This window comes from Tetranychus urticae, chromosome 1 (assembly GCF_039701765.1).
Source record: "Tetranychus urticae isolate SD_2017Ah chromosome 1, NJAU_TeUrti_SD_1.0, whole genome shotgun sequence".
In the NCBI taxonomy this organism is placed as follows: Eukaryota; Metazoa; Arthropoda; class Arachnida; order Trombidiformes; family Tetranychidae; genus Tetranychus; species Tetranychus urticae.
The window spans coordinates 3,086,308-3,098,852 of record NC_142958.1 but is presented as its reverse complement, the minus strand read 5'-3'; the positions used below and the strand labels follow the sequence as shown (position 1 = coordinate 3,098,852).

The window sequence follows — 12,545 nt, the reverse complement described above, 5'->3', positions numbered from 1 at the left end:
AAATGTGGTGAAAATTGAATGACATGCTCTCTGGAATCTCGGCCTTTTTAAATTGAATCATGAAATGAAAGGAAATCAATGACCTTACTGATGCAACCTCAACAAAGAAACTCAAGATATAGAGCATTGGCATAGAGTATTGCCCCCTATCCAATGCTTACCAACTCACAGACTTATATTTTAGCTTTCCATTTGACTGCTGCCCTTACTCTTTGTCATCATTGGATTAGTTTTTATTATTATCCAACATTTAGCTCTCTTTAATTACTTTAAATGTATTAAATTGTAATTGTCATTCAACAAATTGTGATTGATTTGTACAAATGGAATCTATAGGATCTATGGAATCTGATAACGAACCTGCCAACACAGCTTCAATTGATTTGTCATCTCTGGTAAGTGTAGTTTTCTTGTTTCTCATCTTTTCTTTTTTCAAGGTGTATCTTTTTTATTTAAATGATAAAGCTGATTAGATTGGGAATCCTTTTCACTTTCTTAACTCACAGTCTGGTGATACCATTGAGCCTCCTGAAAAATTTAAACTTATAGCCAAATTTATGAAAGATTTTGGACAAATCATGGCCCAGAATGGATCAAAACAAAATAAATTGTTTAAAAGAAGAAAGACGAAACATAACAGAATCCGTAACATTAAAGCGCATGATGATTACTTTGATGAAAGTATAATGGACGTGATTATCCATAAATTAGCAAATATAACCATGCTTACTGGATTAGATATATCAGGAAATGGCCCTGAAATCGTATTCCATAGTAAAGTATGTTAAAATTGCGTTTAAAGTCCATACAAAAAAAAATAACTTCTTATGCTGTATCTTTCAATTTTCTCACTAGGTTATTGGAAGATGTCACTCTGAAAATGGTGGCCCAGCAAAATTATTGATTCATTGGGAACCTGAGGGATTTATTCCAGATGAATGGATATTAGAGAAAGATTTTGATGAAATGTCTTCACGTTGTGTGCCACTTCATTCACTTCTTATCGATGAAATTTAATGAGAAAAAAGTGAATGAAAAAAATTGTAGTAACGAGGCCAATATACATGAGAATCAATTTCATTTTATGCAAACATTTCAAACATAAGGTTTTATTCGTCGATTGACATTGACATGAAACCTACACCTGTTCAACTAACCATAGTAATGGCGTTCATCGGAATACCAATTAATAAATTGCACGAATAAACTTGATTTCACTTAAATTTTACTTATTGATTAATTAAGAAAAAGCATCAACATTAACTTAAACTGGGCAAAAAGATTTGCAAACATTGGTAACATACTCCATCTGTTATTTAAAAAATTGACTATTTTTGATACCATTTCTACCATTCTGTCTTTTGTTGTATCTTTTCTCACCGCCATTTTTCGCACACTGCAATTCAAATTGTTATTTGATTGTACATTACTGTTCCTTAATATAAAAGTGATTAAAATTATTTTGTAAGTAATTTTTATTATTCATTACCATTCCATTCTAGTTATCAGATTTTCCCCTTTGAAGTACCTTTAATTTTAGCGCTAAGTCAACTTTTCTTGTCGCCATCTATTTTCAGTTGTTTGGCCAATGATCATCTCTGGAAGATGAACACATTGAAAGGGGTTTTTTCTAACAAAAACATTTTGAACTCGTTATTGAAAGTGTTACCACAATTTTCATCTCTAATTTATTTTGAGTGTAATTTAAATCTTTATAATTATTTAGATTAAATTTCTTTATTGTTAAATTTCTATTCTTTTACTAGTGTTGTATTGAAAGACATTTATTTTGTTTGGTCCGTTAATTTAAACACTTATCGATGGGTCATGAAGAGGAGGTTATGCGTATTGGAAAAAAGTTGGATAAAATGGGAGCCAAAAAGGAAGGTTTTGGTCAAGCATTGGATTTATTAAAAGCGCTAAAGGATATACCGATAACTCTGGAAATTTTACAAAGAACTCGTATTGGTATGGCTGTTAATAATTTAAGGAAAAACTGTTCAAATGAGGAGGTAATCAGTTTGGCCAAATCTCTCATAAGGTCGTGGAAAAAGCTTCTAGAGGTTTCAAAAGAGGGCAAATCAGACGCTAACAATAGCGATAATAGTAATCCAGCGGGATCTTCAGCTGGTAAAACAACTGGCTCAGGAAACGGTGGTAGTGGAGTTAGCAATGCTGGTAACAACAAAAATGGTGCAAATAAGAATACAGCAGCTCGTAATAATGCTCCAGCCGGTGATAATAAACCCAAACAATCTTTTCCATCAAATACCTCCAATGAAATTCGTCTAAAGGGACGACAATTATTGGCTGAAGCTCTTAAACAAGGAATGGAAACCGACACCAATGAGACTTTCTTCGATCCAGAAGATTTAGCTGCCCAAATAGAGGATTGTATTTACAAAGAGTTTAAAGATATTAATATGAAATACAAAAATAGGATAAGATCTAGAGTTTCCAATTTAAAAGATCCGAAAAATCCTGATCTTAAATTTAACGTTCTTCGTGGACACATTTCAGCTGCAAAGATTGCCGTGATGACAGCCGAGGAAATGGCAAGCAATGAAATGAAAGAATTACGACAAAAGCTCACGAAAGAAGCTATTGATGAACATCAGATGGCCGTTACAGGCGGTACAAAAACAGATCTCATCAAGTGTCCTAAGTGTAAAAGATCCAACACTACCTACAATCAAGTTCAAACGAGAAGTGCTGATGAACCTATGACCACATTTTGTTATTGTAATGAATGTGGTCATAGGTGGAAATTCTGTTAGAGAATACCTTTTTCTTCCTATTTTTTCGTCAACTACATCTACCTGCAGAAATACTTTTGTGTTTTCTTACAAAGAACAATTATGACAAAAAATCTCGATAACTTTTTCACCATCATACCAAGATTCAGTAAGACAGACGTTCATCGAAAATGGAGAATAAAACTCAAATTGCAACAAAAAAATTAAAGATCACAGCAAAGCTCAGTAAAATCATTTCTTTCAATACCTAGATGCACTTTTGTAACATTTATCAAGAATATCTTTACATTTCCCACCTCGACATCATCCTTCAATTTTACTTCATCCAAGTATAATGTTCAACACATTAACAAATTATTGGACGCTCCATGTGATCATTTCATACAAATACTTTCGAATGTTTCTCCGAATGTGATTGAAAAGTTTCTCCTATCAATAAGATGCCTGCTAAATAATTACCGCAGATTCAACAACGTCGAAGTTCCAATTTACAATTCCTCTTCAACTCAGTTATTTTTCTCACAAAATTGAGCAGTAAATGATCTCATCTTGTGAAATCCATATTTCCATTGACTTCGAGGCTAAAGAAAGTTTTTCAGTTGCCTTTCTCAAATCTATCTTGGTAAATTGTATCTCGAAATCAATCCAAATTTGTTCAAGCTTATAAAAGCAGACCCATAGATTGTAATAATTAATATCTTAGGATTTCTTGTAATCAAACAATCCTATCGTTAAGCCGAATTTAAAGTGTCATTCGATTTTGGATAAGTCAACATCTCTTCATTTAAAAATAAACATCAATGGTTGTGTTAAACATCTTAAATTGATTTAATCTAAGAAAAACCAAAGTTACAACTATCTGGAGGATGATTCTTCATCTCGAGAAATGTAAGGGGAAAGATCCATGGAGCATCTTATTATCCTAAAAAGATCCAACTCTGTTATTGACATTATTGTACATATCTGGTTGATTACTATGCATTGGTTGTGCTGGCTGCATATTAGATGGACCTGGACTAGAATTATATTGGGCGCGATTCCGCATTCTCAACTCTTCATAGGTTAACCGGGATTTCTCAGGTTTATCGGCTTGATCAACAACTCTTCTAGTCCTAAAGCCAGTATCACCAGCAAGAATATCATCAGGAGAAAATTCGGTGTTCATATTATTTGAGACATCCTTTGGGTCAGCAGTAAATTCAGTTAAATCTTTATCCGCCGAATCAAACTCATCAGAAAATTCATTTGATTTGAACTGTTTCTGTCTATGATAACGGTTGTAAGGTGAATATTGTGGCGTTGTAGAAGCTGAGAAGCTTCCTGTGTTAGTAGCATTAGAACCAGCAAAAGTAGGATCAGAAAATTCACCGAACGAGCCATCTCTTTGTTTATTTACTATAGAAGAAAACGTCGAGAAAAGCAAATAATTAGTCAGAGAAAAATATTTGTACAGTAATCTATGACAAAATTTTGTAAACAAACTGTTTTCATTTTTCTTTTAATCTTCCTTAATTCATTGTAAAATTGAATAATTGAAAAATTTAATTTTCCTTCCATTTGTAAACATTTATTTCCCATTATTTCTACATAAAGCATCCATCATTCATAAATTAATTTTCACTTATTTCTATTTTACGTAACTTGATAGAATGTTTAAGATGCGTAAAACGTTTAACGTAAAATTTACTAATATCAAATATTTAATCAGACGAGTAGATGGTGTGAGAAGTTGATCGACTTACCATAACCAAGTTGCATTCTAACTTGCTGGGCAAATGGTGACTGTGATGAAGATTCAGCAACTCGACGTCGCAACTCATTTCGAGCAGTAAACTGTGTAACATATGATGCTGCACAAAGATATATACCATAAGTCCATGCACTAGGTTTAATGATTTTCTTTTGATGAGCCATGAAAATAGCTCCACAACCAATAACAGCAGCTGGGAAAACTAAAATTTTTGTCGATAAGAGGTGAAATTTAATGAAATGCTCTCAGTGCAAACAATTATCAATGAAATTAATGAGATAATGTGAAGGGGCTTACATTTTTTAAACATGATATCCTTTTGAGTTTGTCTGAATATAGCTACATCTTCTTCAGATAAAGATGGTATGGCAGGTGTTGATTGAGCCGGTGTACCTGGAATTGTCGTAGGTCTATTATAAAAAGATGATTGTTGACCATAATTTGATTGTTCAATACCACGATAACCAGATGTATTCGGTTGACCCATCATACCAGGGTTTTGTTGGTAATTGTCAAAAGAACCAAAACCTTCAGGTTGCCTCGGAGGTTCAGGTAATGAACCATAATCACCACTATTGTAATCCCTATTCATGATAAAGCACTGAAATAAACGACTAATAAATGATTGAGAACAAAAAAAATATTGATTTATTTCAATTTTGTTTATGATTTGATGAAAACACTAACAAATATTACCATGTGATGCAATCTTTTAAGGGATCACTCAATAATTACTCAAAATGATTGTTTAAATTTACAAAACGGCATTTTTGTTCGATTAATGATTTTTATCAACTCCAAGGTCTGCTGGTCAAACCTTATTTTAATTATTTAATAATAATTAACACTCTGTTAAACCTTTCTGGTTATTTTTAACCATAAGAGTAACTAATGTGCGCCTTATGTTTTATAGTTTTCTTCACAAAAATTTGATAATGAAGTTGAAATTGTTTGTTTTAGATTAGTATAAAATTGTCAATAAAGTTCAATATTGACAAAACGTCTCAAAAATTTCATGGAAACTTAATTCATAACTATGGTACAATGTTTATGAAGATATTAAATTTCCGTATCTCAGTGCGATTCAGTGAATAAATCTTTCGTTCTGGATTGTGTTGTCTCAGACGATTCCATGATTAACTTTGAGATATCATCGTCAGTTCCATTAATTGGACCATTCCATTAATGAAACTAAATTGTGGCTTTTTTATGCATATCACACTTTATTTTTAAGAGACCCTCAACTATTTTTAGCCCAATCTCAGAAAACCAAACAATCAGCTGATGTCAGACATTTCTGATTTCGCTGTAAATCCAAAGAAATAGATGAAGCTTTTTGGACATTAACAATGTTATAGCAAATACACAAAGACACTGATTAGTTGCTTGAATATTTTAATAACTCAAAGTTACTATTAGTTGATTAAATGATATATTCGACAATTTAAGCTTAAGATTATAGTGGACAAAAGGTTGATGCAATTCATTAGATTCGTTTTCACATCATAATGAGAAAAGTGATAGGTTACATATTTTATGTCTATTTTGAACGAATAATGGTTATCATCAATATCCAATTCCAACCTTAGAGTTAAGCCATTCGTCTGTCAATAAAACGCTGACTAAAGCTTCACCCAAATCATGTTTGGATATAACTGGTCCAACTCGCTCCTCTTTCTTCAACTTGTATGTATTATCATTTGGGTTGTCTAAAGCAAGAAAACGCAATGTCAATTTAGCAATTAAAAACATACAATCAAAGGTTTATAGTCGTGGTTAACAATTATCACTTACTATCAATATGGGGTGGGCAGAGTACAACCCACTCCAATCCAGAAGCTTTCAAATAATCAAGCATTTTCAAATGGTCTCCATGAACATTTCTCATGTTGGGTGGAATCTTTTCAGGCTCCCAGAAAAGAAAAGCTAAATTAAATGAAAAGAGCAAACGTCAGTCACAACAAATAATGTAATTGGAGATCAGGCATTAAGGAAAAAAAGGTATTAAAATACAACAAAACTCACATGATAAACAAGCTGAAACACGCTTAACACCATGTTTCTGCATAGCCTCGATGATGTTCTTTGTTCCATCAGACATAACAGTTGTGGGTCCTAAGTCATTACGAGTTCCTAGAACAATAACAACTCCATCTTGTCCCTCAACAGCCTTTTCAACATCAGAAGCATTTGTTACATCGCCAGTAACAACTCGGGAAACCTTAAGATAATTAGCAAGCTTGCTTGGATCACGGACAAAAGCAGTCACTTCCAGACCTAAATTACATGAAGTGTTTAAAACAAAGAAAGACATTTGTAAGAAAATTTGCAGATAGAAGTTGAAATCAAAATAACAATACCTTTATCTACAGCTTTAGATACAGTGGCTAGTCCAGTGTTTCCACTTGCACCAAAGATGACAATCTTTTTAATTGCAGACATTTTTTACACAAATTAAAAAAAGTGAATCAATTTTAAACAAATTAACTGAATAGAAAGTGATGAACTTGATATTGAGTAGAGACTGGATATTGAAACAAAACGTCTTCAAATGAAAACTAGAAACTTGTTTTTCAACTAACAAAGAAGTAAACACCCAATAAATGAAAAGTAAATGCAGTTACGTTGTACACATTAATTTAATGCATTTATCCATCACAAAATTGCAAATAAATCGCGCAAACTCAAAGAGGAGCAAGAGATAGCACGACGAGGTAAAGGGTGTAAAATGAGATAAGGGCTAACGCAAACTCTCGCTGATAGAGGGCATTGAAGGAAGCTAAAAAAAGAAAGACAATTTTGAAAAAATTATAAAAAATTAATTTTGAATTAAAGAGATTAATTTGCTTTTTAATTTCTCTCTCTCTTTGCCTTTCTTTTTTATTGCCATCTATCAGCGAGAGGTTAAACTAGCCCTTATCTCATTTTGCACCCCTTACATCATCGTGCAGTCTCTTGTTACTCTTTGCGCAAACTTCAATTAAAATGAACGCTAAATTGACTTACAATTGTTGCTTCTAATTTGATTCACGTGATCCAAATTGATTGCACATGTGTCGTGATCAACGTCCAAGTTTCTCAAGTTACTCTATCTGTCATTTTTAAACTAACAGGTCTACAACTTGTTAGGCTAATACCACGATACTCTTGATAGCCTTACGATAAGGAATGCTATAAAATACAGAAATGCAAAAATTATTCGCCAATTTCCATGCATAAAATTGTAGAGTTTGAGATAATAATCGATTATTTTATAATCACATTTAATGAGCCGAGAGGTATCAGCAGGGACATCACAATAATTGCTATGATAGTAAAATTTAATGTCTGGCAAAGTGGGAAAATATTGACAGTCAAATTGTGGAAACAATTCAAACTTCTCCGGGAATATCCTAATAAAAACATTGGAATCTGGCCATTCAAAAAATAACCCTTGTATCATTTATTCAAATAATGACCAATCAACTTAACGATCAACAATAATATGGACGGTAATTATTGAAGATGAGCAGCTAATCTCTGACAATTGTGAGTAAAAAAAAACGGAAAATACGATGAAAATCCCAATCCATGATTTCAATGTTTTCTGGAGCTAATACTAAAAAGATTGTAAAATTGCCAAAATTTAAAGCATTCCGAAAGAGTTCACCAATTTAGATATCTATTTAGACGTCGCTCTTTTTCTATTTGCCCAATTTGAATCATTAAGTATCTAAAGCACATAATTTGGATAAACAGCTTCTCGTTCTGTTGAATAACAGTTTTAGGATAATTTCACCTACAAAAGATAAACTACAAAAATAAGTAAAAAAGCCATAATTTGAAATATAAAATTAAATGTAATTTAATGTAATTTAAAAGATATGAAATAAAATAGGAAATTCTGCTAACCAACGTTCTTAACCAACCTGCAAAGCGAAGTATAAAGTATAATTCTTATGCTATTTACTCTTGTTTGTAAGTACTTTCATAATTTAGCAAAGGAATATTCATGATATCATCTCAAGAAATCTTCATATAATCTAACGATAAGCTCTTCGCTAGCATCTTTATAGCTTCAACAATTTAATGTTTGAATAATTTTAATCTTTAATGATCACTCGCACTTTTCAGCTTTAGTTAAACGGGATTGAAGTGAACTGAGATGAGTACAACTGAATAAGCTATAAATATAACAAAACATGAAAAATACAATCAGCGAAGATACAAAGATCGTATTACAAACTAGACCTCGATGCTAGCCGATTGAGCCAGTCAGTGAGCCGTTGATTTACTTTCACACCAGCTTAACAATGTTGAGTTAACTTAATGAGTTGACATGTTTAGCTGACTTACTTACTGATCGACTGAGTTACGCAGCTTCAGCTTATCCCAAAATTGAACTCTAATAAAATTAAATTTTTCCCATTAATATGATAAATTAAATTCTGATTTAGCTCTAAATCTTTGTTTTTCTCGATTAAACACTGTCATGCAAATATTTAATTGAAATATAAGCATATTAAACATTCTGTGATTATTTTTTCTTGTAAGAGTTTCAAATGTAGCGCTTTTTTTAACCAATACTTTTTTTCACAAAATTTGAAAATCAAGTTGAGATTTGTTTTAAATAAGTGTACATTTATCAGGTTAAATGGTCATAAAATGTCTCTATAATTTAATAGAAAAGTAAATTAATAATCATGGAATTTATGGCAGGATTTTGGTCAAAACATTGGTTTAATTTATTGGATTCAAGACGATATTGTAGGTTGGTAAAAGTACAATAAAATAGTTTAATGTTAATGAGAAACAGATAGTGATTTGATCAGATTCTGTTTTTCTTATTTCGTTGATCCGCTGATGGATTAATTTATCCCAATGTTGGCAGTTTGAAGTGAATTTATCTTCATTTTCATCTTAGCTTTAATGGAACTCAAGCGTTATCAAACATTTCTTTAAATGAACTTATCGGCAGTGAATTAAGCGCCAGACAACGCGAAGACATCTCATCCAGATCTTTCTCAAATATCCACTCATCTGGTATCAATCCTTCAGGCTCCCAATGAATTAACAATTTAACTGGCCCATCTTTATCTGGTCTAAACCTTCCAATAACCTAAGGACACAACAAAGGTTTACATGTGTACATGTTTACCAACCAGCAAATATAATTTAAAAGGTAATGATGATATGAAACTTACCTTGCTATTGAATACAACGCCATTACCAGAGACATCCAATCCTGTCAACATGGTCATTCTGGCCAGTTTAATGTTAATCATATCCATAATACTTTCATCAAAGTAATCATCATTCGTCTTGACATTGCTAATAGCTTTAACTTTAACCTTTCTTCTTTTAGTTTGTTTGGTTGGTGTGGTTACACTTCGATTATTACAATCAGATTGAGTTGAACTTTTCTTACCAGGCATAATAGTTCAGGGCAAGATGCTAATGAAAAGTTCACTTTCAGGACAATGTGTTTATTTGGATGAAAAACAGTGTTGCTCTGGTGTTTGTTTATATTGGAACAGTTGTCAGTTTGAAGGAACCATTGGCGACACCTCAAACAACCTCAATACTTGCAAGCTACTTCAAAGCAGTCCAAATTTGTTACCTAGATTGGATCCGTTAGGCTCAAGATGACTATCAAACTGTTGATTATCATGTTTATCACGCCAAAGCTGTTGGAAAATGATTAGTTAATCTGTAACAATTTACAAGTCTCCGTCAACAATAACATTACATTGGGATAGCAACATGTACAAGACAACATCAAGCTAATTGAAGCATCAGCTTAGACAAGAACACTTGAATTTAAATTGTGAGCGAAAGGATTGAACTTACAAGAGATTGATAAATTAAAAGGTTCAATTATTATGGAATTATGCCAATAAAATGTTGAATAAATGGCTGACAAGATCACAAAGAAATTCAATGTTTTGGGTTAAGAGTATGATTGATTTTTCTGGTTTACTCACAGATCAAAGTCTAGGATTACATCTAGTGATTCAACCTTAAATTTTCAAAATTTACTCAATTTTGGTTAACTATCAAACCATGTCATCATTGCTAATAGATTAAAGTGTTCTTGGTGTGCACTTGATCGATAAACTCAATAAGATTTTTATTCGAGTATATTATAATCTGCCTTCAATTGTAACTTAAATTGATAACAAGAAATGTGATTATGTTCTGAAAAGCTAAGTAAATGGAGAACCGAGTTTAGTATGTTATTTACTATATAAATGATTGTTACACCGACATTCAACAACATTTGATACAAAATAACAATCACAACAGCCGTAATGATCATGGAAGATTGACTCACTCCATCTCCCATTTATCAATCACCTTCAATCGATTTACATCTTAAAGTTTACAAGGTAGCTGATTAATATTATTGTTGCTGTTCGCTTAAATCATCATCTGCATATGACAATTATTGAAACTACAATCTGACAATCAGACTCTTTCCACTCAACCAACTGACTTGTTTTGCTGCTTCAAAAGGAAGGTAAACTGTCCTAGTATCTAAACCGACTAGACAATTGGCCCAACTGCTGATTCTTAACCCAAACATGAAAGTAATTACCATTTTAATCTCATTGTTGATTGTTTTACCAATCAATTGTAAAACATTTGGAAAGTATTCCTTTCTTCATGGTAAACCCAAAAGTAACCCAATTGTTGAGACAACAAATGATCAGTTGATCAAGGATTTACTTTTATACCACAAAGTGATTCGTGATTTCCATGGATTAGGTCCCCTTGAATATAGCGAGACGGTAATTAGAAGCTTTTAATTGTAATAAAAATGAAAATCACAAGCTAATATTCTGAGTTTCTTCAGCTCAAGGAGTACGCTCGACTGAAAGCAATGTTGGTCGCCTTTCATGATGGATCCTCACACGCCATTGGTGAGAAATTACATCTTGGTGAAAACATTTGGTTTGAACCAACAGAAACCCAAACCAGTGCAAAAACCGTGATCAATGGCTGGTATTACACACAATTAAACAACTGGAATTATAGTGATCCAAAGGTTTTACCAGAGAATCGAAATTTTGCTCAAATTGTTTGGAAGACGACAACCCAATTGGGTTGTGGACAAGCTTACTCTGCTCGGACAAAACCAGGAACCTACACTGTTTGTTATTACTTCCCAGCCGGGTTAACACCATCCCAGGAGTCAATTAATGTTCCCCCTCCAACATCGTTATCACCTTCATCGTCCCTGCTCTCATCGTCAACCTCACCAACAATCAATCCTCAAAATTTGGAAACATTGATTGAAGGAATGGTTAATGATTTGAACCAAAATTAACCAATGATAACTTTTACCCCGTTTGTTTCATTGTTTTCAATTTCAACTGTGAACCTTGATTAAACCACAACCAGATTTGACAGATTGAACAGCAAATCTGGTTGAACTGGTTTTTTAGGTTCACTAATTTTTTCACAATCAAACAAACAGTCAATTTGTTGAATACAAATCACATTGAAAATAAAAGACTAACATTTGAAGATGAGATTCATTTTGTATTATTTTGTCATCCATTTTATAATATTATCAGTAAATAAAAAACTGAGGTTTGTTAAGTGTTAATCAATTGATTTATTAACAGAATTTTTTTACTTCTTTTTTGACCCAATTTAGGTCAAATGAAATACCAATTTGTTTACTTGAAGTGATTGATTAATGAGGCTAGACTCTTGTGTCAATAGTGAAACCTCATCTTGAGAGAGATCACAATTAGTATTGTAAATGAAACTGATACAAGCAATATAACAAGTCTATTTTTTATGTATTATTTAACCTCGCAATTTGAAATGGACTTTGCTTGATTTACAAGGTAAAAGTGATTGGTTGAATACAATTGAAATGCATTTTGAAGTATTGATGATCAATGTTAATATAAATAAATTGACTGTTTATCATTGGAGATTGAATCACATGAAGGAATCATTGATCTTATGACTTAAACTCATCTAATTCATTGAATCTCTAAGAAAAGAAAAAAAAATTGTAATCGCAATGAAAAATGATTAAAGTA

The 12,545-nt window shown here is 32.3% G+C and overlaps 5 protein-coding genes across 5 annotated transcripts; 2 read left to right on the top strand and 3 right to left on the bottom strand.

Moving 5' to 3' along the window:
• The first annotated feature begins 185 nt into the window (after positions 1 to 185).
• On the top strand, positions 186 to 3,570 carry TfIIS (RNA polymerase II elongation factor). The gene is made up of 4 exons (XM_089270221.1): positions 186 to 395; positions 507 to 779; positions 856 to 1,464; positions 1,578 to 3,570. The coding sequence occupies exon 4, from the start codon at positions 1,821 to 1,823 to the stop codon at positions 2,775 to 2,777; it is 957 nt and encodes a 318-aa protein (XP_089126347.1). The 5' UTR covers positions 186 to 395; positions 507 to 779; positions 856 to 1,464; positions 1,578 to 1,820; the 3' UTR covers positions 2,778 to 3,570.
• Positions 1,643 to 5,200, bottom strand: LOC107361308 (uncharacterized). The gene is made up of 3 exons (XM_015928112.3): positions 4,804 to 5,200; positions 4,499 to 4,708; positions 1,643 to 4,151 (listed from the first exon to the last, which is right to left on the bottom strand). The coding sequence occupies exons 1-3, from the start codon at positions 5,096 to 5,098 to the stop codon at positions 3,679 to 3,681; spliced, it is 978 nt and encodes a 325-aa protein (XP_015783598.2). The 5' UTR covers positions 5,099 to 5,200; the 3' UTR covers positions 1,643 to 3,678.
• Positions 5,201 to 5,884: 684 nt separating this feature from the next.
• LOC107359695 (flavin reductase (NADPH)) lies at positions 5,885 to 7,048 on the bottom strand. The gene is made up of 4 exons (XM_015926230.2): positions 6,867 to 7,048; positions 6,532 to 6,783; positions 6,301 to 6,432; positions 5,885 to 6,215 (listed from the first exon to the last, which is right to left on the bottom strand). The coding sequence occupies exons 1-4, from the start codon at positions 6,946 to 6,948 to the stop codon at positions 6,073 to 6,075; spliced, it is 609 nt and encodes a 202-aa protein (XP_015781716.1). The 5' UTR covers positions 6,949 to 7,048; the 3' UTR covers positions 5,885 to 6,072.
• Positions 7,049 to 9,206: 2,158 nt separating this feature from the next.
• LOC107369355 (zinc finger protein AEBP2-like) lies at positions 9,207 to 10,404 on the bottom strand. The gene is made up of 2 exons (XM_015937325.3): positions 9,690 to 10,404; positions 9,207 to 9,604 (listed from the first exon to the last, which is right to left on the bottom strand). Exons 1-2 carry the CDS (start codon positions 9,918 to 9,920, stop codon positions 9,422 to 9,424), a joined length of 414 nt encoding a protein of 137 aa, XP_015792811.1. The 5' UTR covers positions 9,921 to 10,404; the 3' UTR covers positions 9,207 to 9,421.
• Positions 10,405 to 10,726: 322 nt separating this feature from the next.
• LOC107369344 (Golgi-associated plant pathogenesis-related protein 1) lies at positions 10,727 to 12,097 on the top strand. Its single transcript, XM_015937314.3, has 2 exons — positions 10,727 to 11,276; positions 11,342 to 12,097. Exons 1-2 carry the CDS (start codon positions 11,070 to 11,072, stop codon positions 11,813 to 11,815), a joined length of 681 nt encoding a protein of 226 aa, XP_015792800.1. The 5' UTR covers positions 10,727 to 11,069; the 3' UTR covers positions 11,816 to 12,097.
• Positions 12,098 to 12,545: the final 448 nt, after the last annotated feature.